We start from the raw sequence: 27,153 nt of genomic DNA, 5'->3' as shown, positions 1-27,153 counted from the left end.
TGTTACAGGCAATGAGAGCACTTCTGAAATCAGGAGACACGGAGAAGATCGTGTTCTTTGCCGGCGTCTCCAGGCAGAGAGAAATTTACATCATGGCTGCCAACTACCTCCAGTCCCTGGACTGGCGCAAGGACCCAGAGATTATGAAGAACATCATCAGCTTCTACACCAAAGGAAGGGCTCTAGACCTCTTGGCTGGCTTTTACGATGCTTGTGCTCAGGTGTGTGTGGGAGCAAGCGTGGTATAGTGATTAAGACTGGCAGACTAATCTGGAGAACCGTGTTTGAACACATGAACTCATGAAACTGCTTTAGTCTGAATCAGATCCTTGGTCCATCAAAGTCAGCATTGTCTACTCAGACCAGCGGCTCTCCAGAGTCTCAGGCAGAGGTCTTTCACGTCATCTTGCCCAGTCCCTACACCAGTGGGGTGTAGTGGTTAAGAGCAGTGGTTTGGGGCGGTGGAGTCTGATCTGGAGAACCGGGTTTGATTCCTCTCTCCTCCACATGAGCGGCGGAGGCTAATCTGGTGAACTAGATTTGTTTCCCCGCTCCTCCACCCGAAGCCAGCTGGGTGACCTTGGGCAAGTCACAGCTCTGTTAGAGCTCTCTCAACCCCACCTCCCTCACAGGGTGTCTGTTGTGGGGAAGGGAAGGTTTGATTCTCCCTTAAGTGGCAGAGAATGTTGGCATATAATAACCAACTCCTCTTCTTCTTAACTGGAGATGCCGGGGATTGAACCTGGGACCTTCTGCATGCCAAGCAGATGCTCTACCACTGAGCCACAGCCCCTCCCCACTCCTTGATTCCCCACTCCTACATGAGACCTGCTGGGTGACCTTGGGCCAGTCGCAGTTTTCTCCGAACGCTCTCAGCCCCACCTACCTCATAAGGTGCCCTGTTGTGGCAAGAGGAAGGAGATTGTAAGCCGCTTTGAGACTCCTAAAGATAGAGAAAAGCGGGGTATAAATACCAGCTCTTCTCCTCTGTGGATTCAGAGTTTGGGGCTGGTGCACGGGAGGTTGGAAACTCAAACCAGTTCTCTTCCCTCTAGGTGGAGGTGGACGAGTACCAGAACTACGAGAAGGCGCTGGGGGCCCTGACCGAAGCCTATAAGTGCTTGTCTAAAGCAAAAACCCGGAGCCCCGTAGAGCAAGAGAACAAACTGACCCTTTTGCAGAGCAAAATGGCCCTGGTGAAGAGATTCATTCAGGCGCGGAGGTGAGAGGGAGTAGCTAGTGCGTGTGCCTGTGGATGTTGGTGTCCTCTGTCTTTCTCATTAACAGCAGCTGAAGTTCCGCTTGTGAAGCGGGAAACGGTCAGAGGGTCAGGATCAGCATAATCGAGGCTAGAATTCTAACTGTAGCTGAAAGATGTGAGCTGTGGTTCCCGAAAGCTCACACCCTGCCAGAAATTTTGTTAAGTCTTTAAGGTGCTACCGGACTCTTGGCTCTTTTCTACAGCCGCTTACAGTTCATGACTAAGCCCTTGGCACACGTGTGCGGGGATGCAAGCTGTAACCCAGGACCTGCCGGTGTGAACTGAAGCTGCAGCCGTGCTGCCTGGGCCTCCCCGTTGCTACGTGATGCTTGTCCCCTTTCCTAGGCTTTACTCCGAAGATGCCAAGGAGGCCGCCAGGCAGTGCGAGCTGCTCCTGGGTGAGCCGGACCTCGATGGCGCCGTCCGCTCCGGAGATGTCCTGGGCTTCCTCGTGGAGCATCACCTGCAGGTTCAGGAGTTCCAGATGGTGAGTCGGGACAGTTCACGCTGCAAAAGACTGGCTCAGAACTCAAGGTTCGGGACAGCACATGAAACAGCCCTCCTGAGATTGTACTAGCCAGAGAGTTGCGTGGTGGTTTGGAGCGGTGGACTCTAATCTGGAGAAGCGGGTTTGATTCCCCCACTCCCTCCACACGAGCGGCGGAGGCTAATCTGGCGAACTCGGTTGGTTTCCCCGCTCCTCCACATGAAGCCATCTGGGTGACCTTAGGCCAGTCACAGCTCTCTCAGCCCCACCTACCTCCCAGGGTGTCTGTTGTGGGGAGGGGAAGGGTAGGTGATTGTAAGCCGGTTTGATTCTTCCTTAAGTGGTAGGGAAAGTCGGCATATAAAAAAACCAACTCTTCTTCTTCTAGCACATGAACGTGTTGGGAGGGGCGGTGCTGGTACGTGCTTCCCCCCCCCAATGTCAGACCATCCCTGCCCACAGAAATTGAGATCATCAAGGGGAAGCTTCATTACCGACATACTCATTTTGCACTTGTGCGGGGTGGGAAGAGTGTTAAATGTTCCATCTCTCACCTGCATTATGACTTGTTTCTAAAATTTGTATTTTTTCGTTGAAAGTGAGGGGAAACAACTTCTTGGCAGATCGGTTTATATAGCTCGACGGTGGGGTTTGTAATCGCCAGCTGTTTGGGAGGATTATCGGCTGGGTTCACAAACCCATCAGGGAATATTGATCCGGAGCACCCCTGAACCCTTTAACCGCCAGCCACCTGGTGGTGATGATGGGGGCTGGGGGCAGAGGACGACAAAGCAGGGGAAAACCATTTGTGTTGAGCCATCTGGAGCCGAGGTGATTCACTGGCTGAGAGCAGGAAGTGTCAAACAGCCTGGAGTGAAACAGGGAAGATGGGACATTGCAGGGCCTGGGCAAAAAAGAAAAGAAAAAAAGAACGGCTGCTCTGGAAGTACCAGATGCTCTCCAGTCAGATGGAATTCAAGCAAAAGAGGAGCCCGCAACTACTCGGGAAACCCTTAGCTAGCTGAGATTGCCCTGGAAAACTTTTCTCCTGAGCCCCATAAGCCACGAATCTGTGGGGATTGCCCCAGCACCACAGAAACCACATAGGAGACCAAGTCCTATGAGGAAAGGTTGAAGGAGCTGGGTATGTTTAGCCTGGAAAGAAGAAGGCTGAGAGGAGATTTGAGAACCATCTTCAAGTACTTGAAGGGCTGTCATATGGAGGAGGGTGCCGAGTTGTTTACTGTTGCCCCAGAAGGTCGGACCAGAACCAACGGGTGGAAATTAAATCAGAAGGGTTTCCGTCTAAACATTAGGAAGAATTTTCTAACAGTTAGAGTGGTTCCTCAGTGGAACAGGCTTCCTTGGGAGGTGGTGAGCTCTCCTTCCCTGGAGGCTTTTAAGCAGAGGCTAGATGGCCATCTGTCAGCAACGCTGATTCTATGACCTTAGGCAGTTCATGAGAGGGAGGGCACCTTGGCCATCTTCTGGACATAGAGTAGGGGTCACTGGGGGTGTGGAGGGGGAGATAGTTGTGAATTTCCTGCCTTGTGCAGGGGGTTGGACTAGATGACCCTGGTGGTCCCTTCCAACTCTATGATTCTAACTGAATCGTGGTTCTGGTTTGGGGTGAAGCAGACAGGCTCGGGGCCTTCCAAACAAATGCAAAGAAGTTGGGCCGAGCCCTCGGCCATTACGCTCTGTGTTCTCCCGCAGGCCTACCGCTACCTCGAGGAGATGCGGAAAAAAATCCCCTGCGTGAACCTGAACTACTACGTGAGCCAACAGGCCGTCGAGGCGGTTCACCGAGGACTGGGGGTCCCCCTGAGCCGGAACCCTGCTCCGGAGAGGATTCGGCACAACAGCATGGAAGACAAGGGAGAGGAAGTAGCCGACGAAGTGGGATTTTCCTGAGGAGCAGGATGTAGCTCCAAATAGGCATTTTGAAGAGGGGGGAAGAAAGTTTTAATTTTTTTGTCCAAACACGGATTTAAAGTTATTTCGAGAAATGCTGGCGCTTGAGTCATTTAGCACGTCACGAGAGAACGCGGCCTTAGAGCCTGCTTAAATTAGTACCATGGGACTGACGCCACTTTTGAGCATAAAGGCTGGGAGAGTAGGTCCCCCTTCCCTCCCCCCCAAAACCCACACACACACACCCCTGCCTGGGTCACACAGCATCTTCTTCGTTCTGGCCTCAAGCAGGAATTGCGTGGATGGAGACAGTCCACGTGGCAGCCGAGCCAACACGTGCTGAAACGGGCCAGCCGGCAGAAGGGGCAGGTTCTGGTCCGGCCGCCGACCGACCCAGGGCTTTTGGCGCTGCGGAGTTGAGCGAAAAGCTTCCAGTCGTGTCGAACCCGCCCGGTCTCCGAAATGCTCCTGCAGAATGAAATCTTCCCGGCCCCTGCTCGCGTCAGTGTCATTTCCTGCGGCCCGTTCGCCCCTTGCCCCCGGAGGGCTTTCTCATTTTTCTAACAACCAGCACCTGACATAGTGTGACAGCGTTATAACTGCCTAGGGGGGTTATCTAAATCCCCAGCTTTCATTAAAAAAAAAAAAAAAGGTTCTTGCCCTGTTCAGTGCAGAAATATGAGCACATGAAGCTGCCTTCTACTGAATCAGACCCTCGGTCCATCGAAGTCAGTATTGTCTACTCAGACCGGCAGCAGCTCTCCAGGGTCTCAGGCAGAGAGAGGTCTTTCACACCACCTACTTGCATAGTCCCCCCCCTCCAGAACATAAGCAAAGCTATGAACACATGAAGCTGCCTTCTACTGAATCAGACCCCTGGTCCATCAAAGTCAGTATTGTCTACTCAGACGGGCAGCGGCTCTCCAAGGTCTCAGGCAGAAAAGGGTCTTTCACATCACCTACCTGCCTAGTCCCTTTAACTGGAGATGTCAGGGGTTGAACCTGGGACCCTTCTGCATGCCAAGCAGATGCTCTACCACTGAGCCACAGCCCCTCCCCAGAGACAAATATGTCCCCTTACCCATCTGTGACAAAAGGGGGCAGAGACTTCTTTTTAAATGGCTTTTAATGATATCTTACAGTCAGAGGAATCAGCAGGCAGACCATCCCGCTGTTCTAATGCTCTGTCAGTCTCTCAGCTGCCAGTTCCGAAAGGGGGAGAATGCCCCTCGCAGGGGCGCCCAGGAAGGGAAACTACGGGCAGATGCTGTGCGGTAGTCCCGTCGCTGCTGTGCTGAACCGGCTGCCCCAGTGGCCGTGGGGAAGCCGCACCAGCCCTCTGTCGCCAGGCCCTCTTCACTCGAAAGGATCCGTTTCCAGTTTTTTTTTCAGATTCTCCATCAGGAGCAGGCCCTGGAGGGCCAGACTCCTGCAGTCGCCATCTGGGTCCTGCTCGGCCACATCTGCAAAAGATAGGAAGGGTCGCGCTAGAGGGGGGGAGGGAAACGGCCTGAGGAAATCCCCACGAAGCCTGAGTTGAGCCGTCCCATGTCCTTTAAGGAAAGGAACAATAAAAGGAAGCGCCCCCCCTCCAAATATCCAGCTTGTTCGACTTCAGACCAGCCTTTATTTAGTGGTTAAGAGCAGTGGTTTGGAGCAGTAGACTCTGATCTGGAGAACTGGGTTTGATTCCCCAACCTCCACACGAGCAGCGGAGGCTAATCTGGCGAACTGGGTTGGTTTCCCTGCTCCTCCACACGAAGCCGTCTGGGTGACCTTGGGCCAGTCACAGCTCTCTCAGCCCCACCTACCTCCCAGGGTGTCTGTTGCAGGGAGGGGGAGGGAAGGTGATTGTAAGCAGGTTTGATTCTGCCTTAAGTGGTAGAGAAAGTCGGCATATAAAAAATCAACTCTTCTTCTTTTACACGGCATGGCGTCAGTGTAGCTAAAGCACTCGAACTCTATGAGCAAGTAAGATATCGCTGTGGTCCTGGGGTTTAGAAAAGTCCCTTTGGTGAGAGGGTTGGTTTATTTATAGCGACGTTCAGCATAGCCTGCCTGTTTGCCCGGGGCTCAAGGCAGCTTACAATTCCCAACATCTAAACATGTACAGAGAGCCAGCGTGGTTAAGAGCCCGATTCCCCGCTGCTCTGCACGAAGCCCGCTGGGTGACCTTGGGCCAGTCACAGTTCCCACTGAACTCTCTCAGCTCACGTGGAGGCAGGCAAGTTCAAAACCACCTCCGGACGTCTCTTGCCTTGAAAACCCAACGGGGCTTGCCATAAGTCGGCCGTGACTTGACGGCACTTTCCGCGGCTAACATATAGAACAGTGGTTCCCAAAGTGGGCAGCACCACCCCCTGGGGCCGGTGGGGTTACCTAGGGGGCCCTAAGAGGCAAGGGGGCAGCAGGGGGGCGCTAGAGGTGGGACCCTTCATCTGTGTTGTTCACTAATTTACAATAGGTCAAGCGATGACACCATGCTGGCAAATTTGGTGGGAACTATCAGAATTTATTTTCCAAGACTTTGAAGAGCTGGTACCGCTGGATCAAGCTCATCAGTTTTGTTGAATAAATGTCAACTAAAGTTTTAATTTGATTTTGAATAATGTGCAATTAATTGTTACTGTTTTGAAATTTTACTGTCCTTATCTTCTTTAGTGAGTCATGCAAACCCCTATTTTGAATAATGCTTTTTATAGGGTAGGGGGGCGCTGGGGTTGAGTTTGTGGAACCAAGGGGGCGGTGGCCCGAAAAGTTTGGGAACCCACTGATACAGAACATACAACGAAAGCCCATCAACCCTAAGGAAATAACCCGCAGCTCAAACCCCATTCAGAGGCCTCGAAGCGCCTCCAAAGAAGACACCCACTCCAACCCCCTCAGGGAGCCCATTCCGCAACATGTGAACCGCGACTGGAAAGGAAGGGCTCTGCTCGACGGCCAGCTTAAGCGGAGGAACGAGGCGAAGCTGGCAACCAAAAGACTGCCGCTGGTGCCCAGGGGCGTGGGAAGAGACAGCTGGCCTGAACGCGCACAGTCCCAATGTGTGCCTGTACAGAAGACCACGCGGTCAACAGTGACAGGTAAGCGCAACCCTGTTTTCTTTGGATATAAAGCGGGAGTCCAGGGGCATCTTGAAGACCAACAAACAGCATGGTTGTAGTGGTTTGGAGCGGGGGACTTTAATCTGGAGAACCGGGTTTGATTCCCTGCTCCTCCACATGAGCGGTGGAGGCTAATCTGGTGAACCGGGTTGGTTTCCCCACTCCTCCACACGAAGCCAGCTGGGTGACCTTGGGCTAGTCACACTCTCAGCCCAGCCTACCTCACAGGGTGTCTGTTGTGGGGAGGGGAAGGGAAGGTGATTGCAAGCCGGTTTGATTCTCCCTTAAGTGGTAGAGAAAGTCGGCATATAAAAACCAACTCTTCTATTCCAGCGTAAGCTGTGCTGAGTTATCGCTGGCTTTCATTAGATGTGTTGGGAGTGATTCATATACATAACATTATTCTTCTCATCTATATAAAGTGCATACCTTTGGGGGAGGAGTTACTACTTGACTTCTCCCTTAGAGCTACCGGCTGTGGTACACAGCAGCAGCTCCATGGGACGTTAAGTTTAGCTTGGAAAGAAGGTGGTTTAAGTGGAGACATGATAGAGGTGTATAAAATTATGCATGGTATGGCAAGAGTAGACAGGGAGAAGCTTTCGCCCCCCCTCTCTCATAATACTAGAACTCCCTGCCCCAGGATGTGGTGATGGCTGACAACTTGGAATGCTTTAAGAGGAGAGTGGACATGTTCGTGGAGGAGAGGGGTATTCATGGCTACTAGCATGCTGCATACCTATTCTCTCCAGGATCAGAGGAGCATGCCTATTATCTTAGGTGCTGAGGAACACAGGCATGATGGTGCTGCTGAAGTCGTCTTGTTTGTGGGCTTCCTAGAGGCACCTGGTTGGCCACTGTGTGAACAGACTGTTGGACCTGATGGGCCTTGGCCTGATCCAGCAGGGCTGTTCTTCCTTCCCTTCCCTTCTCTCTAGTATTAGAGGAGCATGCCGAATATATTAGGTGCTGTGGAAGACAGGCAGGATGGTGCTGCTGCAGTCATCTTGTTTGGGGGCTTCCTAGAGGCACCTGGTTGGCCACTGTGTGAACAGACTGCTGGACTTGATGGGCCTGGGTCTGATCCAGCAGGGCCTTTCTTATGTGGTGATGGCTACTATCTTGGAAGGCTTTAAGAGGGGAGTGGGCATGTTCATGGAGGAGAGGGCTATCCATGGCTACTAGTCATGATGCACAGTAGTCATGAGGCATACCTATTCTCTCCAGGATCAGAGGAGCAGGCCTGTTATCTTAGGTGCTGTGGAGCACAGGCAGGACAACGCTGCTGCAGTCGTCTTGTTTGGGGGCTTCCTAGAGGCACCTGGTTGGCCACAGTGTGAACAGACTGCTGGACTTGATGGGCCTCGGTCTGATCCAGCAGGCTTATCTTATGTTCTTACTCTTTTTTTTTTTTTTTTTGCAAAGTTCCAGTGTCTTGAACAGTTGTATGGCAAGGAGAAACACCGCAAGCTGAAGCTTTTCCCCAGGTGGCCGCAGCAGCAAGGGGATATTAGTCTCGCCTGCTGAATTTCAGTTTTATCAGGCAGTCGTTGCCAGGAGGAACAAAAAGAGGCTCCTCCTGACTGACTCACAAAGTGGAAACCAGTATGTAGGGGGGGGAGAGGGAAAGAGTCTGCGGCGAGTCTGCGGGAGGATATCCTGCGCGCACACGCAGAAGCGTTCAAAGCCCAGCACCAGGTCAGGCTGGGTACATGAGTCACTCCGGTGGAGTTGGGGCTATTTATAAAACAAGAGGACAGCTTCAGAAACAGGTTTCCAGTTCTCAGCAGATGCGAGCCGGCTGCTGGCAGCGATGCACAGTGACCCACCCCCCAAACAAAACCTGGAAAGACAGAGGGTCACTCTGAAGAAATAAGAGGAATGCCAGTCCTGCGGATGTCCTGTAGGTCTAGAGAAGTGCCTCATGTCCCATGGGAGCTAGCGTGGTGTAGTGGTTAACAGCCATGGTTTGGAGCGGCGAGATGCCGGGGCTTGAACCTGGGACCTTCTGCATGCCGAGCAGATGCTCTACCACTGAGCCACAGCCCCTCAGATGCTGCTGAGGGGGTGACACTCGAGCCCAGGAGGAAAGGAGCAGGGTAAAAGCCCGTGCTGCCGGCTGTACCAAGTCGTGGGAAAGCAGGGATCTGTGACCCACATGGCAGCCCTTTTCCCTTTTAAGGCCCGGTGTTGTGGCGCTCAGTGCAGGGGTCAGAGGCCGGCTGCCTCTCTGTCATTTCCTCTCCACCCCCTTTGGGAAGCCAGTTCTCACTATCGGGAGGGTGAGAGGAGCCAACGCAGAGGAGAAGGGCAGGGAGGCGGGGCCGTTTCCGCCGACCGGTTTCTCTGCCGCTTGCCTCTTTGGCCCTGAGATGTGAACAGCGCTGTCTTCTCCTAGAGCCTTCTGGGACAGAGGCTGCCGCTTCGCTCTGGAGGCTGGCCGCATCCTCATCGGCCTTGGGATGGAGGGGTGGGGGGAGCCCAGCTGAGTTCACATCACATGAACACACGAAGCTACCTTATACTGAATCAGACCCTCAGTCCATCAAAGTCAGTATTGTCTACTGAGACCGGCAGCGGCTCTCCAGGGTCTCAGGCAGAGGTCTTTCACATCACCTATTTGCCTAGTCCCTTTAACTGGAGATGCTGGGGATTGAACCTAGGACCCTTCTGCATGCCAAGCAGATGCTCTACCACTGAGCCATGGCCCCTCCCCATGGCTCTCCAGGGTCTCAGGCAGAGGTCTTTCACATCACCTACTGGCCTGGTTCCTTTAACTGGAGATGCCGGGGATTGAACCTGGGACCTTCTGCATGCCAGGCAGAGGCTCTACCACTGAGCCACGGCCCCTCCCCTCCAGCCGTCCATGTCCCCAAGAAAGCAACCCTTCTTCCCCCTTATGCCCAGCCCCAACCAGCTCCTGCGGCACCTTCTCACCTGCCAGCCAGGCTTGGGTCTCCAAAAGTTCATCCGCCACGTCTTCCAGAAGGCGTTCGGCAGGGACGCTGAGAAGCGTAGAAGAGACGGAAGACAGCAGGCCCTGGCGCACGTAGCTGTAGGGGAAAGGGACGCACTGGTAGGCTTCTGCAGCTAGGAGGCCCTTCCCCTCCCAGTCGACAGCTCCGTGGTCCATGTGGAGAAAGAGAGGACAGACGTCCCTGAACTCTTCTGCCTTGTGACCACACAAGCAGAACTGCTCGTTTGGTTTTGCTCCTTTGTGTCACCAAAGTTGGTCCGCCTACATGTAATCTTTGGATTCCCACCTAGGACTACACTCAGACCCGACACAAAGGCATTTGCTCCCCACTGTAAGGCACCAAAAAGAGCCACTGAAAACAGCCACAGGAGCATAATGGGTTGTGTCAGGATGGGGCTCGAATTGCTGCTTTGGCCATCTAGAGAGGCCGCTGTTTTTGCTAGATCTTGTTTCAATCCGCCCTCTTGGCTGTAATGCTCAATTACATTGGCTGTAATGCCCAATATTCACAGGCTTTCAGCTGTGAATACAGTAGCCAAAATAACTTGTGCTGGAATCTATCTGGCTCGTCTGTGAAGATGGCCCTCGACTTATTTTGCTGCTACAGACCAACGTTGGCCACCCATATGAATTTGAGCCCGGACGGGAACTCACGCGTCTGTGTGAAAGCGAAGGGTCCAGACAAATTCGAGCAATGCCTTTCCCATCGCAGTCGCTACCTAAGGACAGGAGGGGGGGAACACAACGATGGACAGAGGGAGAGGCATTAATCTGAGACTTTGGTTTCACAATGAAAGAAAATATATTTTGATGCCAGAGCAAAAAAAACAACCACCAAAGGGTAATTACAAACAGAATAAAACAAATAACAATGTGCTGTCTTTTCCTGGTGCTGCAAGACTCCACCACCCAAGGTACGCCATCTCCCCTTGCCTGATGGTGGGCACATCTGGCCTCGAGCATTAGACGGCAGCCATTCCTGGGAACATCTGGCTTATTCTGGATGTCATTTAAGACACTGTTTAAACGCCAGGAATATAGAATTCTGCAAACGGAATATATTTTGCTAAGAAGACCAAGACCTGCATGGGGCTATTTTCATTGCATTTAAAAATAAAAAAAACCCCTGCTCTCTGGAGGCTGTTGGCACACCTGAAAAGAGTGTGAGAAGACCCAAAACAGCATGAAAAGTGTAAGTTCTGTTCCACCTCAACCACAAGAAGCTCTATTCAGACCTTGTAAGGTCTCTGCTTCCTGCAGGAGGTCCCCTTTTGTAGGATTCCCCCCCAACGGTGTAAGCGAGGAGTCTGTTGGAGTAACTGGCCAAAGCCAGACGTATTTCCGAAACCAAAGGGGGAAAAAATACTAGCTGCTCTGCCCTCATGGGTAGGGGTGCAGGCACAAGATAACGCTACAGGGTTCTCCTCCTCCTTAACTGGATTGCGTGCTGCTGTGTTCTGGGATATGCTTTTGAAAGCCTCGTTTCTCACCGCAGCGTTGACGGCAAAGTACATCAAGATGGCCAACGTGTGCGCCAGCCGGCCGAGCACCATGTGATCGTCGCCCAGAAGGTCGAAGGTGGTCAGAGACCTGGGAAAGAGCACAGAAGAATGCTGAGCGTCTTCCGAGGGGATTGCGGGCTGGGACATTTCATTCCTTTCCAGCTGAGCCCAGCAGCTGGTCTAGCGAGGGCAGGCTAACTCCTGCACGCTGGCTGAAGCTGCAGGCTGCACATCTGGACCAGCGGTCAGCAAGCCCTCTGAAGTGGAGCAGCTCCAGGCGCTGGCAGCCTTTACCTGTCAAAGTTCCGGAGAAGCGGGAAGAAGAAGTGGCCAGCGACTGGGCCAAACTGGTTGGGGGCGCACGGCAGCTCTGCTCGAGACGGGCCCTGTTCCGAACAAAGAGGCGTGTTAGGCACCGTTACAGGAAGAGGCTGAGCATTCTTTTCCGCTCTTCCGAAAGCCGACTGAAGGTTTCCTTTCCTTGCCAGGCCCCGTCCCAAATGTACGTGCCCCCTGCTTGCCATGGTATGAAGAATCCAGAACTTTACAAGCCAAGGTGGAAGACAATTCCTGCTAAGGAAACTGCTCCCGTGAGAGATGTGCCTGCTGTCCTCTTGCTTGTTCCCTCGCCTGGGTTTTTTGACGCACGCTCGGGTCAGATCCTCTAGCGAATTTTCCTAGCTGTAGCTTCCACTCCCTCACTACTGGCTCATTACCTGCCCTCTCACCTTGAAAAGCACTAGAGTGGCAATGAAGAATTTCCCCCCAGGACAGAGCGGGACATCCTCGACTCTAATGCCCCAAATGCATGAGCTACCACCGCCTGACCCAGGGACGACGAAGAAGAAGAGTTGGTTTTTATATGCCGACATTCTCTACCACTTAAGGGAGAATCAAACCGGCTGACCATCACCTTCCCCACCCCACAACAGGCACCCTGTGAGGTAGGTGGGGCTGAAAGAGCTCTAAGAGAGCTGTGACTAGCCCAAGGTCACCCAGCTGGCTTCACGCGTAGGAGTGGGGAAAGCAACCCAGTTCACCAGATTAGCCTCCGCTGCTCACGTGGAGGCGTGGGAAATCGAACCCGGTTCTCCAGGTCCGAGTCCATCGCTGCCGGAGCTCCTAGCCTTACCTTTGCAAACCGTCGAGTCTTGCTTTTGATCCTTTCTTCTACAACTCGCCGCCAGTCTGGAGGAGGACTGTCGCTAGCCAGGATCTGGATGCCGGGCTGCTTGGGTCTCAGGAGCCGCTGCTCTGGTTTAGGGGTGACGGGCTGAGAGAGTTCCTGAGCTGCTGTGGCCAGGACCTGGGCAAAGCGGCAAAGAGGGGGTACTGTGCTCCGCGAGGCTGGGGCTGCAGCATGCACCCCAGTCCCAAGAAGCTACTTACGTCCAACATGTCCATGCGCTGGCGGAGGCTGTAGTTCAGGGAGTAGAACTCGGCAGTCAAGAAGCGAGACACCTCGGCGACAGAAAGGGGAAAGCCGATTCAGAGGACGGCTGCGATTCCACTCCCCTTTCCCTTGCGGCCGCCTGGCTGCTTCGCACAGGGCTACTGCTCAGGCAGTGCTTCGAGGACTCCTTGGCAAGAAAAACCAGCTGGCTGTTCTTTAAACACCGACAACCGCCATCCACAACAGGGTCAGGACTCACCGGGATCGGATCCATGACGGCGAGAGCCACCAGTGCATTTTGCCGGAGCCCGGCAAAGCCTTCGATGTAACCCTTCTCTTCCAGGTGCAGCAGGACCGTGGTCAGTTCCACGCTCACCTGCATAAAAGAAGAAGAGTTTGGTTTTTAATATGCCAACTTTCTCTACCACTTAAGGAAGAATCAGACCGGCTTACAATCACCTTCCCTTCCCCTCCCCACAACAGACGCCCTGAGAGAGTTCGGAGAAAACTGCGACTATCCCAGCTGGCTTCACGTGGAGGCGTGGGGAAACCAACCTGGTTAATGAGATTAGAGTCCGCCGCTCATGTGGCGGAGTGGGGGAATCGAACCCGGTTCTCCAGATCAGAGTCCACCACTCCAAACCACCGCTCTTAACTGCTACACCACACTGGTACCAAGCGTGCCTGCTGTTTCACCATGTCGAGAGAGAAATATATCTGATGCAGAAAGTAAGCACTCTGTTCTGGGAAGGTGGTGTTCATGTGGTCTCTCCAGGTCTTTGCTGCACACTGGTTGTGGCCCACCCAGGCTCCTAGCCCAGAACAGTGCTGGGGATTCTCCTGGTGGACTTGCCGCACCACGCTACGGCGTCCCCGCTGAAACGGGGGTGCTTTTGAGGCTACTTAGGCTGAGGATTCAGGGGAAGGCCCATGTATACAAACGCATGGACTGCATGACAACCCCAGGCCCATCTTCTCAGCGGCTTCCCCAGCTGGCACGCACACCTGGGCGGCTAATCCCGTCACTCACAGTTAAGCCCTTGCGCCGCTAGCCAATCGAAAGCGGAATCGGGACACGTGCGTACAGAAACCAAAGCCCCACAGGAGTCTCAGGCAGGAATATTATGTGGCATTAATTCATATTCGGATGCAGAGAAGATTATATTTCTGTTATCAGATACTGATGCCTATGCATCATATAGAGTCCCTTTCATTTGCTCTTGCTGCAAAGAAAATAAGGTCTAACGTGGTATCGGAAGAACCAGCTAGTTTTCTTTTAAACCGAAATGTTTTAATACATCTCATTATTTAATATTTTACTTGCTCATCTATTGCATTTGCATTTTATTTATTGGTTTTAGCAAGCTGTGATGGCCAACGGGTATATACAGTAAATTTTCATTCATTCATTCATTCATTCACTGGAGTCTCGGAGGCACACGGCCCTTCACCTCTCGCGCAGCGGCTGCGTTTCTTCGGATCAATGTCTCCAGGATGCCCACGGCGGCTTCGTACTTGTCTGCATCTTCAGGCCCTGTCAAAACTGAAACGGGGAGGGGGGAAGGGAGGCAGTTTAAATTCTGTTGGCCCGTGGCAGGAAAAAAAACCCCAACTAATGTGCTCTGTGCCAGTTTTGTACTCGGAATAAATACAGCGAGCCAGCGTTACGATTCCACACTCATGAACCTGCTTGATACAGAGGCCAGGCCAGAAGCTCACCTGGCTCAGTATTTATGCTGATTGGCGGTGGAACTTCAGGCTGTTGGGGAGGAGTCTTCCCTGGCACCTGTTACCTTAGATCCTTTAACTCAGTGGTTCCTGAAGTGGGTAGTACCACCCCCTGGGGGGCGGTGGAATTACCTAGGGGGGCACTAAGAGGCAAGGGGTCAGCAGGGGGGGGCTAGAGGTGGGCCCCTTCAACTGTGTTGTTGGATAGGGTGGGGGGGGCGCTGGGGTTGAGTCTGTGGAACCAAGGGGGCGGTGGCCTGAAAAGTTTGGGAACCACTGCTTTAACTGGAACTGCTGCCTTAAATCCTTTAACTGGAAGTGCCCAGGGGACCGAACTTTGGAGCGTGGGCATGCAATGCGCATGGACACAAACACCTGACCTCTCCTCATATAATGTAGCATAAGATCCGCCTTCCTTCCCGAGCCAGCTCAAAAGCCTGTCTGCTCGGGCATCCTGAGACAGATGCCTCCGAGAAATTTACAGCGCAAGAAGGCGATGGCTCCCCCCAACCCCCTGCAACCGCCATTCATCGGCATCTATCTTTGAGCACCAAAGCTCTGCCATGGTCTACAGACAGACTCCAGAAGATGACACTACATGGTGAAGAAATCCAGGCAGGCTTCTCAGTTCATCAAATAATGGAAAAGTCAAGCACAGAACACTATTGACAACTGCGAAAAAGCCCTGGGGAACTTCACAGGGAAAAATCATGGCTCTTTCGACCACAAAAAAAAAGGAAGCCAGACAGAGAGATTTTATACTCTCTCTCTCTAATCTCTTACTTTCAATGCAGTCTCGGATGTAGACAGGAGCCTTGATCTTCCTCAGCTCTTTATCTTCAGACATGTCGTACGGGACAAGTTCATCGTCGCTGTACAAGAAACAGACCAGGAATTATTCCCTTCTGGGGCTCAAAGTCCTCTCTCTTGGTCAGCTGCAATCTTTGGGTCAAACGCTCGATCCGCTTTAAAGCCTAGCGGTTTAATTTCCAGGGCGTACCTGTCCAGGTCAGAGTCGACCCCCTTGCCCAGCCCTATTGAAGGAGCTGGGAATGGCTTCGTGCTGGGTTTCGGAGCAGCACTCGATGTCCCAGGTGCTCTGTTGTTCCTGCAGTGGCAGAAAGTGGTCAGGTCAAGAAAAGAAAAGAAAAGCCACTAACATCGCTGCAATCTTTCCTTAGTACAAGGGGTACGCTTCGAGCAAGCACTAGCTTGCTCCTGTTGAAACCATAAGTACAAGAAATTTCATGGGCAAACTGAACACTAACACTGAGTATCTCACTAGTCCTCAGTGCCATACACAAAATCTAGAAGCTCGAGTGGCTATGTTGCAGGGACTTAACTCTGGCTTCTCCAGTTAACACACACACGGCCTGGCTTTACTGAAACAGAAGCAATGGCAGGGCTGCCCTGAACAATGTTCAAGACTCGAAAATGGAGTTTTGTACAAGCAAGCTTTCCTGTCGCCCCTCTGGGGTGGTGGAGTCTGATCTGGAGAACCGGGTTTGATTCCCCACTCCTCCACGTGAGCGGCGGAGGCTAATCTGGTGAACTGGATTTGTGTCCCCACTCCTCCACATAAAGCCAGCTGGGTGACCTTGGGCTAGTCACAGTTCTCTTAGAGCTCTCTCGGCCCCACACACCTCACAGGGTGTCTGTTGTGGGGAGGGGAAGGTGATTGTAAGCCGGTTTGAGTCTCCCTTAAGTGGTAGAGAAAGCCGGCATATAAAAACCAACTCTTCTTCTTCCCTCTTCCTGCTGTCTTGTCCCCTCACACAGGCTTCCCTGTCTTTAAAATCGGGATGGTTGAAAACAGGCAGGCAGAGAAAAAAAAATCCAGGCCTGCATCTCAACTGCAGAATCCCTTCAGTAAATTTCAGATGTGTCCTTGCTTGTCGTGATCTCCCTTGGGAACCTTTTTATGCACCATATTTGTGCTGGCGAAGTCACGTGGGACATGAGGATACAACTTACGCAACGCCTGGTGGATCACGGACAAGGGCCTGTTCCAGTCTCTGGGTCAGCAAGGACTTGAGTTCTCTGATCTCCTCGTCTTCTTCGTACTAACACATTTAAAGTAAAAAAAATAAAAATAAACCCAAGTCAACTCTGTTTTAATGCCAAGGAGCAGGCCCCCCGGGCGTTTCCTTGAGGCCAGCCCTTGACGTTTCGCTACAGTCAAAGGGCTGAAAAGATCCGCACGAGGTACGTTTGCAGGGAATGTTTCTCCGGAAGACTGTGCAGCTTACCTGAAATTTCAAGGCAGGCCCTTCCGGCGTGATCCTGGCACAGACGCTCTCTGCCACCACCATTCCCAGATGGCGGACCCGTGGCAAGTTGCTGTCCAGGTGGCACTTCATCCCCTCCATCACCCTTGTGAGCAGCTCTGGAAGGGCAATAATGTGGCAGCCAGGCATGAGCTTGGCCATCTCCGCTGTGCCGCCCAGCTCAAACAGCGCCAGAAATGTGTCAACAACTTTATGAATGGTTTGGGGTACATTTCATATAAGATGTCTCAGCCTCTTCTGAGACCCCGGCGACGCCATTCTGCCACCAGCAGGAGAGCACAGCGCTGCTCTTTCCCGTCAGCGATTAATCATTCAAATCCCAAACAGTGGCAACACAGGTGGAAATGTTAAGCAGACATCCTCGACTCGGAGGAAGGAGCGGCAGTCGGAAAAGACATCACCTGGATTCCCACCAGCCCAGACCCAGCGAGGATGGTCAGTTGCAGCCCAGAAGAACCACCGAATGGGCATTTTTGGGAGAGATCTGCACAGCAAGTGCAGTAGCAACTATTGTGAGCCATACTGGTCACAGTACAGGCCCAAATGCAGAGCTGGGAGCTGCAGTTTGGAAGAGGCGCTTGCGGCCGGCTCCGTGGAATCTCTCTCTCTCTTCTACCCCCGCCCCCTTACCTTGCCTGCTGTTCTCTATTTCTGCGTCTTTCGTGTGCGAGAGGCAGATCAGGATGGCCTTGCTTATGTACAGCTGCTGCTCCAAGGGAGAGTGCTTCACAGCACTGCTGCTTCCCCAGGTCTCCAGCAGCTCTTTCAAAACCTGCGTGGGAATTTTAGCATCAGGAGCAGTGGAGGCAGGGGGGTTGGAAGAGGGTGACGAAAGAAGTGGTGAAGGCGGCAGGAAGAGGAATCGGGGACCAGCGGAGGGGATGGCGTTCCCCCACCCTTGATTGTATCACTATAATACATATTTTGAAAAAAGCGACGTGAACCCTTGTTGCCAGTCTGTCTCTCAATGTTGCCAGCTGCTCCACCAACCTTGGTCAGCAAGGGGCGCCGCAGGCTGTCCAGGGCTAGGTACCCAAGGAGGCTCTGCAATACCGCCGTCTGTAACGAAAGCCGTAGCACACAGTTTAACAGTCAGAAAGGAAGGGGGAGGGCGGCATTTTCTTTCCCTAGTCCACCGCTCCAAATCACCGTTCTTAACCACTACACCACGTTGAGGAGGAGGGGCATTTTTTAGGAGTTCTTGAGCTGATGCTTATGGAGGGGGAGCCGAAGAAAGCTCACTGCACATGCTCTGAAAGAGGAGAGCCCGAGCCTTATCGAAAGCTCATCGCCCCGGCTCCACAAAACCGTCGGCCTTCCCACGAACGCTACCCGGGGGAACCCTCACCGGATGGCCGTACTGAAGCAGCAGCAGCTTCTGGGTCATCACAAACTGAGCCTTCTTGCTCTTGAGGACCAAATTCCCCAGCAGTCGGGACAACGCGGCAGGCCTGGTGACGCAAAGGACAAAGCGTCAGCGATCCTGTTCTTCTCTCCAGCTCTGGGGCATGCGATCGGCCTCAGCGAGGCAGTCACAACGCAAGAACCAAACCTTTATAGACCGATAGGAAGGCCAAACTGCGGCCAGCAGACGTGCACAGCGCGACTCACAACAGAAGCAGCTGTCTATCGGCAGCGTATGAAAGTACGCGAGCTAGGCAGGGGGGTCTGTGAGAAATGGGGGGAGCAATGGGAACCTCTCTCTCCACACAATACCCCCATCAGGATTCTCTAAGCTCTTAAGGGCTGAAGAGGCCTTCGCAGCCTGTTTCCACTTACTCCAGTGAAACAAATGGCAATCGGTGGTGGTGGAAAGTGCCATCACGTCCCAGCCGACTTATGGCGACCCCTTTTGGGGTTTTCAAGGCAAGAGACTAACAGAGGTGGTTTGCCAGTGCCTTCCTCTGCACAGAAACCCTGGTATTCCATGGTGGTCTCCCATCCAATTACTAACCCGGGCCAACCCTGCTTCGCTTCTGAGATCTGACGAGATGGGGCTAGCCCAGGGCTATGCAGGTCAGGGCAAATGGTAATTACATCTATCTGAATGCTAAAAGCGGACCTCCTTCATGCGGCCATCTTACCCTGGCGCTGCCTGGACAAAGCCACAGATCACTGCTTCCATCCAGCGGTCCGGCACGCTCTCTATCAGCCGCCAGCACATCCGCTGCCAGATGCAGTCAGACTGCATTCGATCTGTCAAGTGGGGCACCAAGACGCTCAAGAGTTCTTCTGTATCGCCAAAGGAAAAACAGTCAGGATTGTTTTGGGGGACAGGGGGAAAAAGTCCCCCCTTTTCTACTTATTGGCCAGCAATCAACATAATGGGGGAGACGACAAAAAGGAACATTCCCCCATTCCTCCTTTTCAGATGTTTGGCTTTCTTCATGTTCCTCATGACCTGTGCCCATGGACATGGCCTTAGGGAGATCATGAGAGGGGGGGCACCTTGGCCATCTTCTGGGCATCGAGTAGGGGGTCACTGGGGGTGTGGAGGGGATGTAGTTGTGAATTTCCTGCATTGTGCAGGGGGGTTGGACTAGATGACCCTGATGGTCCCTTCCAACTCTATGATTCTATGATACTATTCTATGATTCTATGACATAGCGTTCCTATTTCTCTTTGCCCCTACAGGGGAGATGTCCCTTTCCTCAATTGCTTTCTGCTTGGGTAGTCTGCCTTCTGGTGGCAGAAAGGAAGAGCACTGGTTTTCTGTTAAATCCCGTTTGCCACCAGGAGGGAACAAAACACAAGGCCGGTACGTGAGCCTCAGTGCCAAGATGTTTCCTCCTAGCAATTTCTGCTCTTTCAGTATCCCCCCTCGCAGGGGTGTTTGCACTCTGACAGCCTGTTCCAGGGCTCTCAGGGCAACAAAGATGGTGAGGGGTCTGGAGACCAAGTCGTATGAGGAAAGGTTGAAGGAGCTGGGTATGTTTAGCCTGGAGAGGAGAAGACCTGGAGGGGATATGATAACCATCTTCAAGCACTTGAAGGGCTGTCATATAGAGTTGTTTTCTATTGCTCTAGAAGGTCGGACCAGAACCAACGGGTGGAAATTAAATCAAAAGAGTTTCCATCTAGACATTAGGAAGAAATTTCCAACAGAGTGGTTCCTTGGTGGAACAGGCTTCCTCGGGAGGTGGTGATCTCTCCTTCCCTGGAGGTTTCTAAGCAGAGGCTAGATGGCCATCTGTCAGCAATGCTGATTCTATGAACTTAGGCAGTTCATGAGGGGGAGGGCACCTTGGCCATCTTCTGAGCACTGGGTGTGTGTGGGGGGAGGAGATAGTTGTGAATTTCCTGCATTGTGCAGTGGGTCGGACTAGATGACCCTGGTGGTCCCTTCCAGCTCTGACTCTATGATTCTTTGGAACAGAATGGCAATGGAGATAGAAACTTGGCTTTTGTTCAAAGGGCTTCCTGCTGCTTCTGCTTGCCCTTGGTATGGGCTGCTGTTTAACCAGGTCAAGGCAAGAGACTAACAGGCGGTGGTTTGCCAGTGCTTCCCCCCGCATAGTGACTCTGGAATTCCTTGGTGGTCTCCCATCCAGGTACTAACTGGGGCCCACCCTGCTTAGCAGCCGAGATCTGATGAGATTAAACCAGTCTGGGCCCCACCCAGGTCAGGGCTAAAAGAAGAGAGGGCGAAATGCAAGAACACTTACTCTGCCTCCCGTGCACGCAGACCTTCCCCAACACCTGAGACATGAAGGAGATGGAGCAGTCTAGACCCCCTAGAATAAAAATAAAAGCCACAGCCAGTCTGGGAGGGGATATGATAATCATTGTCAGTGGTAGAGCCTCTGCTTGGCATGCAGAAGGTCCCAGGTTCAATCCCCGGCATCTCTAGTTAAAGGGACCAGGCAAGTAGGTGATGTGAAAGATCTCTGCCTGAGACCCTGGAGAGCCACTGCCAGTCTGAGTAGACAATCCTGACTTTGATGGACCAAGGCTCTGATTCAGTATAAGGCAGCTTCATGTGTACTGGAAGGGCTGTCATATGGAGGATGGTGCTGAGTTGTTTTCTGTTGCCCCAGAAGGTCGGACCAGAACCAACGGGTTGAAATTAAATCCAAAGAGTTTCCGTCTAGACATTAGGAAGGATTTCCTAACAGTTAGAGCGGTTTCTCAGTGGAACAGGCTTCCTCGGGAGGCGGTGGGCTCTCCTTCCCTGGAGGTTTTTAAGCAGAGGCTAGATGGCCATCTGTCAGCAATGCTAATTCTGTGACCTTCGGCAGATGATGAGAGGGAGGGCATCTTGGCCATCTTCTGGGCATGGAGTAGGGGTCACTGGGTGTGTGTGTGGGGGGGGGGAGGTAGTTGTGAGTTTCCTGCATTGTGCAGGGGTCGGACTAGATGACCCTGGTGGTGCCTTCCAACTCTATGATTCTATTCTAGATCAGCATCTATTGCAACATCCTGTTCTGTATCAAACCTCAAATCTGGGGCATTGTTAGCTGAAGCCGGATGGTGCAGGAAGTCCATCCAAGACCCAAAGCTAAGCACCAGCAGAGCCCACGGCCCTCCAATGAGATTTTATTGGACCACGTTAAGTTGACGCAGAAGTATTCATGCTCTGATTTCCACATCATGTTTCCTACGACCGTATCCATCCGATGAAATTTCTCCCCTGTATTAAGGGTTCTGTGAAACTCAGAACCTTGTGAGCTGCCTACACTGGCAGAAGGTACTGCTGTCCTTCAGCTTGTATCTCTTAACTGGGGTGCCAGAGCTCACCTCGCAGCGATTCAGAGATCCTCTCGAGCACCCGGACCATTTCCGCCCCGAGCCACGGGAAGTAGTTTTGGGGAAAGAAGACAGGGCGGTTTTCTCCCTGGAGCTTGTTGGCCAGATGGTCAGGCAGGCACACGACCTTGTTGAGGAGCGCGTCCTGCAGCACCAGGGAGCCAGCTTGAGATTGCTGCTTGCACACCTCCCACATCAGAGACGACAGCCCACCTCTCTGCAATAATCGCTCCAGGACATCAGCAACTTTATGCAGGCGGAAGCCGGACCTGCCAAAAAGGGAGGACAAATATTTCCAGGCTCAGTACAGAGAATTCCAAAAGAACGGTGAAATCCTAGAATTAGAAACTGCAACCATAAAAAGCCATGCTTACCCTGTAGAAACGATAGAGTCCAATAAAACCATAAAGGATTGTTCTGCCGGTCCTTCCAGGAAAAAGCTATCCCACAATTCCTTTTCCTCATCCGACTGGAAAAGCTCCAGCCATTCAGGACTCAGGTTACTGATGAGGCATTGCAGAAAGGTAGTGAAATGGCTGTGGATAAATTCTTCCTTCTCTTTCCCAGAGGGCGGACTTTCCGTTCCACCGAGGTACCTCTTAACGGTCTGCAAAGTCTCACAGATCTGGGTGCTGTCCCTGGAAGAAGACAGGACGCTGTTTGCTTCCAGCACTGTGCGGCGAACCTGAAGTAAGTCCATTTCTCCTGGCCGCTGCTAGAAAACAATGAGAAAAGCGGTTAAGAAAAAAAAAAAACAGACAGCTGTTAATATAGACCCAAAGAGAAATCTAAGATTAAACTGTGACCCAGTTACACGTGAAATGAAAACCCAAGTGCAAAAATGGTTGAAATTAAAGATATCCTTCTTTGGAAGAATTAATTTAATCAAAATGAAAATCTTACCGAAGTTAAATTTTTTGTTTAAAAATCTGTTTATCGAAATCCCAAAGAAAATTATTATGGAATGGCAACTAATCTGTAATAGGTTTATTTGGCAAAACAAAAAAAGCAAGAGTAAAAAGCGCTAGCTTATATGATTATAAAGAGCATGGCAGAATGAGAGCGGTTAATAATGGAACGGCTCTTTGTAACTTTCCCCGGAACTCAAAGCGTAGCAACCAACATGCAAGAGGCAAGTGTTTTCCGGGTCCCAAACAGACAGAAGTCTGCCAACAAGCAAATGAATTTTGCAAGCTATATAGCACGATACAGAATCAAGCAAATGAATTTTGCAAGCTATGTAGCACAATACAGTCACTTAACACTTGAGTTTCCATTATGTACAGTCTACCATCGTTGAAGCTTCCTAATGTAGCCTCTAGAACCAAGGTGAAAACTGTCCACTAGGAAGCGTGAGGACAGTGCGATGTGTGAAGGACACGGGGACAGTGATATTTGAAAAAGGGAAATTTTGCAGGATTATACTTTTATCAACCCCTTCTCAGCCAGAATGGATCTGGAACAGGCCCAAGCAGACATTTTACGGACAATTCTTTTAAAATATAAATTTTATTTTAAAAAAATATGTTTATAGACAATATGGTGGAACAGTATTCTAGAAATGAGTGCCCCCTGTTTCAAATTTCATCAACACTATTCCTAGCCCAAACTCACTTTGGACAAAAGTACGTTTGGACACCAGGTTCTAAGTCAGGGTAAAACAGCCCATTTCACATGTCGTTTAGGACAGCGTGGGAGTGATGCACCTTGGACCGGCAGCATTAGCAGAGGCAGTGGGCTTGAGAGGAGAGGATGCAACTTGACGACAAAGAAATGCCAGGCTTGGGGCCTGTGCTTCTGCCACCGAGCCAGCGCTGCTCCTGCTCACTTGGTTCCCTGGCAGGGTGAGATCCTGGCAGGGCTGCTTCCCTTTCAGAGTATTTAAGCCCTAAACAGAGCTGGAAGCCCTCCCTCGCCCAGCCAGCGTGTGACTGCCTAGCAAGAAGATGGACCCAGCAAACCCCAGGCGGAGACTTCGGGGCCGCCCTGATGGGCCTGCCCTGGCCTCCAGCGACGGCATGGATCCTTCCGAGCACTGACAACTGAATGCACCCTGCATAGCATAAACACATGAAGCTGCCTTCTACTGAATTAGACCCTCGGTCCATCAAAGTCAGTACTGTCTACTCAGACTAGCAGGAGCTCTCCAGGGTCTCAGGCAGAGAGGTCTTTCACATCACCTGCTTGCCTGGTCCCTTTAAGTGGAGGTGCCGGGGATTGAACCTGGGACCTTCTGCGTGCCAAGCAGATGCTCTGCCACTGAGCCACAGCCCCTCCCCATGGGGCTAGGGGTTGGCAGAGGAGAAGAATGCCCAGAGGATCGCTGTCCAATCTGGTCAGAAGGGGAAAAAATCCTTCCTGACCCCCAAAGTGGAGATCTGATCTGCTTTACCCTGGGCATGTAGCAAAGGGCCACCAAAGCCGCGCACCGGCTCACCCCTTCCTGCCCTCCCTCTCACGATCTGTCTAAATCGTAGAGTTGGAAGGGTCATCTAGTCCAACCCCTTGCACAATGCAGGGAATTCAGAACTACCTCCCCACACCCACACACACACACCCAAGTGACCCCTACTCCATGCCCAGAAGATGGCCAGGGTGCCCTCCCTCTCATCATCTGCTTGTCGTAGAATCACAGAGTTGGAAGGGATCCACCAGGGTCATCTAGTCCAACCCCCTGCGCAATACAGGAAATTCACAACTACCTCCCCCACACACACCTCCAGTGACCCCCTACTCCATGCCCGGATGATGGCCACGATGCCCTCCCTCTCATCATGAACACACGAACACATGAAGCTGCCTTATACTGAATCAGACCCTCGGTCCATCCAAGTCAGTATCGTCTACTCAGACCGGCAGCGGCTCTCCAGGGTCTCAGGTAGAGGTCCTTCGACATCACCTGCTTGCCTAGTCCCTTTATGGTGCATTATGCTTATTGCCATTGAATCACAGAGTTGGAAAGGGACCCAGCAGGGCCATCTAGTCCGATCCCCCCCTGCACAATGCAGGAAATTCACAACTACCTCCCCCCCACCACACAGCCCCAGCGCCCCCCTACTCCATGCCCAGAAGATGGCCGAGATGCCCTCCCCTCTCACAGGTTTCATCTGCCTGGGCTGCTTCGACTCTGCCCCTGTTGGGTTTTTGCCTGCCCCGCTCACCTCTTCCCTGCATGGAACAGGCGCCTTCCGGCCTCGATGCTGCCAAACACCCCCCCCCTCCCCAAAGCTCCAGTGTCATCCGCCGTGCGCGTCGCCCTGATTGGCCGCCTTGACTACCTCGGCTGGCCAATGAGGCGCTTTGTGTCGAGGGAGAGGACGGGGGGCCCGGCCGGGAGCGGCGGCAGGGGTGGCAGGGGGCGTGGCCTAGTGCGCGCCCCGCCCCGATCCCCGCCGACGTTCTGTCCCCGCCCCCCCGCGTCCAGTTCGCTCCTCCGCCCCCCTCCCTTCTCTCGTGCACAGAGACGGATGCGACGAGGAAGCGGAAGCCGCCTTATTGGCCCCGGGCGTGCGGGGAGAGGGGATGGGGTGGGCGCATTGAACGCAAGAGGAGGAGGAGGAGGAGGAGACGGAGGGAAGCCGCGATCCAAGGAGCCGGGAGGATCTTTCCGGTGCTGCAGGGCCGGGGGTCTGCTGGCGCCTCCATGCATCAGGTAATGAGCGACATCGCGTGCACTGAGCAAAAAAAAAAAAGGTGCATTAGGTTTAAATGGGGGGGGGGGAGAGGGAGAGAAAGGCAAGAGCAGCCTGGTGCAATTTACTCACGAGTAATCCCGCTGACGGGGCTCGCTTCCCCCCAAAGAAGCGCGGTTTGCAGACCGTTCCTTGCAAGGAGAGGGAGGGGAGAGAAGAGAAGCGGTCACCAGATCTGGAGCAAACCCGGTGCGTTGGACGGGCGGTGGGTCAGCCGGGTCGCGGGGATCCGCCCAGTCCGGCGCGTTTCTGGAAGAGGATTGGGGGGTGCGGAATGGCCGGAGGTGGCCGGCGCGGGGGGGGTCGTTCCGGGGGAGGGGGGGGAATCCGTTGTTGCGGCTGTTTGCAAACACCCCTCCTTTTGACATGGCGAGTCCTCCACGTTGGGTTGCCTTGCATTGCAGAGCAGTTCAGCAAATAGTTTTTTTTGGAGGGGGTCGTAACAAGCGGCCCGTTTTGGGTGGGCCCCGATCCCTTTTTGCAGAGTGTGTTTGTCGAACTTGGTCCTTCGCCGCCTGCCCCCTCCCCAAAAGCCTCGGACGGCACCCAGCAGGATGCAGTAACTTTCCAGCCGCTTGAATCCCCCTAGAGATCTTGGGACTTGCTTTCAAGTAAATGTGTCTAGGGTTGACCATAAAGCAGAGGCGTATGGCTATGGGACGGATGCATGGCAACTTGCATCCTAATGCCTACTGATGTTCGCTCCAAGGGGTGTGGTGGGGTTTCTTGGCTTGAAATATGGGATTGATTTTGGCTGTTTTAATGCCTTGTTGCGGCCAGAGGTTGAATCGGGGGTTGTGTTGTGAGAAGGAACATCAGTCCTAGGCATGCTCACCTCTATGCATGCCTTACTGAAAACCCAGGTGAGCATGCATGGTGCAGCGTGAATATTGGGCTGTGGTTTCAAAGCTCTTCCCCCCCCCCTTCTCATAGTCCTGCGAGGGGCTTTTGACAGTGTGAAAGCATCGAAACCTCAGCTGCCTTTTGTCTGGGTGTGTGAAGAGTTGGGCCATTTCTATGTGGGACGTTTTGCCTTGAATTTGCTGCTCTCTAGATGCACATTTCCACATTCCCCCCATCCACATTCTCAAAACGCTGCATGGGGGGCTTATTTTTGAGTTCTGAGAGATGGGGGGAAAACGTGCATCTACAGAGTGGCGAATCCAAGGCAAAACCTCCCAGGCATAAATGGCCTTGGTTTTGTTGTGGCAGAGGGCATGTTTGGGCAGAAGATGCCCACATTTCATTTCAAATGTATTGCTATGATTTTTTTAAAAAAAAGACTGCTATAAAGATCATCTAACCCCAGCAGGTGGATCCCCTCAATGGCACCCTCTGCTTGGCCAGAGAGTCGATCTTGCACATTTTGAAGGGTCTGACAACTAAAGGAACCGCCAGACTGCCAGGGATCTTAGATGTCGATGGGGCGCTGCGGGTGGGGGCGACCTTTGGACTGTGATTGAATTGAATAAGTGTGAAAAGTGGGGGGGGGGTTTCCCTGCCGACCAAAGTGGAACCCCGGAATTTCCCTGGCACAAAGGCCCTTGATGCACGGAAGGTTTTGCCTCTCTCTAGATGCACATTTCTCTCACCAACCCCCCCCCAAAACTCAACAATAAGACCCTAATTCAGAGTTTTGAACCCATTTATGCACGGGAGGTTTTGCCTTGGATTTGCCGCTCTCTGGATGCACATTTCCCCCCCTCCGAATCCCCAAAACTCTATATGGGGGGTTTATTTTTTGAGTTTTGAGGATTTGGATTGGGGGGGGAGGGAAAACGTGCATTTAGAGAGCGGCGAACCCAAGGCAAAAACCCTTCCCTTGCATCAAGGGGCCAAATAGTCAAAGGTCGATGGCATGCACAGGCACCCAAGTGCACAGCCCCCTTGCAGGGGGGGGGGAAAGGGTTTTTAACAATATGCCCCCTCCCCTAAAGCCTCGGACGGCTCCCAACAGGATGCAGTAACAGCAAACAGTACCTTTATTGGCATTAACTGGATGCAGTAAGTTTCCAGCTGCTTGAATCCCCCCTAGAGATCTTGGGACTTGCTTCCAA

The 27,153-nt window shown here is 52.7% G+C and overlaps 2 protein-coding genes across 2 annotated transcripts in view; one reads left to right on the top strand and one right to left on the bottom strand.

The window, feature by feature from the left end:
* The window catches only part of IFT140 (intraflagellar transport 140), a 60,871-nt gene extending 57,209 nt beyond the window's left edge, over window positions 1–3,662 (top strand). Inside the window, exons 26-29 of the mRNA XM_056866392.1 lie at window positions 9–221; window positions 1,056–1,222; window positions 1,607–1,748; window positions 3,465–3,662. Coding sequence (XP_056722370.1) covers window positions 9–221; window positions 1,056–1,222; window positions 1,607–1,748; window positions 3,465–3,662 — 720 coding nt within the window. The remainder of the gene's footprint in view (window positions 1–8; window positions 222–1,055; window positions 1,223–1,606; window positions 1,749–3,464) is intronic.
* A 1,342-nt stretch (window positions 3,663–5,004) lies between these two features.
* Window positions 5,005–22,104, bottom strand: TELO2 (telomere maintenance 2). The gene is made up of 20 exons (XM_056866386.1): window positions 21,779–22,104; window positions 21,396–21,673; window positions 20,324–20,392; window positions 18,742–18,889; window positions 18,006–18,108; window positions 17,648–17,716; window positions 17,288–17,429; window positions 16,619–16,755; window positions 16,344–16,432; window positions 15,370–15,477; window positions 15,153–15,241; window positions 14,093–14,184; window positions 12,901–13,017; window positions 12,638–12,709; window positions 12,381–12,554; window positions 11,543–11,634; window positions 11,237–11,336; window positions 10,401–10,465; window positions 9,707–9,822; window positions 5,005–5,125 (listed from the first exon to the last, which is right to left on the bottom strand). The coding sequence occupies exons 1-20, from the start codon at window positions 22,102–22,104 to the stop codon at window positions 5,019–5,021; spliced, it is 2,493 nt and encodes an 830-aa protein (XP_056722364.1). The 3' UTR covers window positions 5,005–5,018.
* Between the last annotated feature and the right edge of the window lie 5,049 nt (window positions 22,105–27,153).

The sequence above is a fragment of the Euleptes europaea genome, chromosome 21, assembly GCF_029931775.1.
Source record: "Euleptes europaea isolate rEulEur1 chromosome 21, rEulEur1.hap1, whole genome shotgun sequence".
Lineage (NCBI taxonomy): Eukaryota > Metazoa > Chordata > Lepidosauria > Squamata > Sphaerodactylidae > Euleptes > Euleptes europaea.
This window is presented reverse-complemented; position numbering and strand designations above follow the sequence as displayed.

Excerpts from the sequence above, each read along its gene's own strand:
- TELO2 (XM_056866386.1), bottom strand. The coding sequence starts at position 22,104 with ATGGACTTACTTCAGGTTCGCCGCACAGTGCTGGAAGCAAACAGCGTC. Across the intron at positions 17,430-17,647 it reads GGCGCCCCTTGCTGACCAAG|GTTTTGAAAGAGCTGCTGGA; the intron begins GTTGGTGGAGCA and ends ATTCCCACGCAG. Across the intron at positions 16,433-16,618 it reads GGCCTGCCTTGAAATTTCAG|TACGAAGAAGACGAGGAGAT; the intron begins GTAAGCTGCACA and ends TAAATGTGTTAG.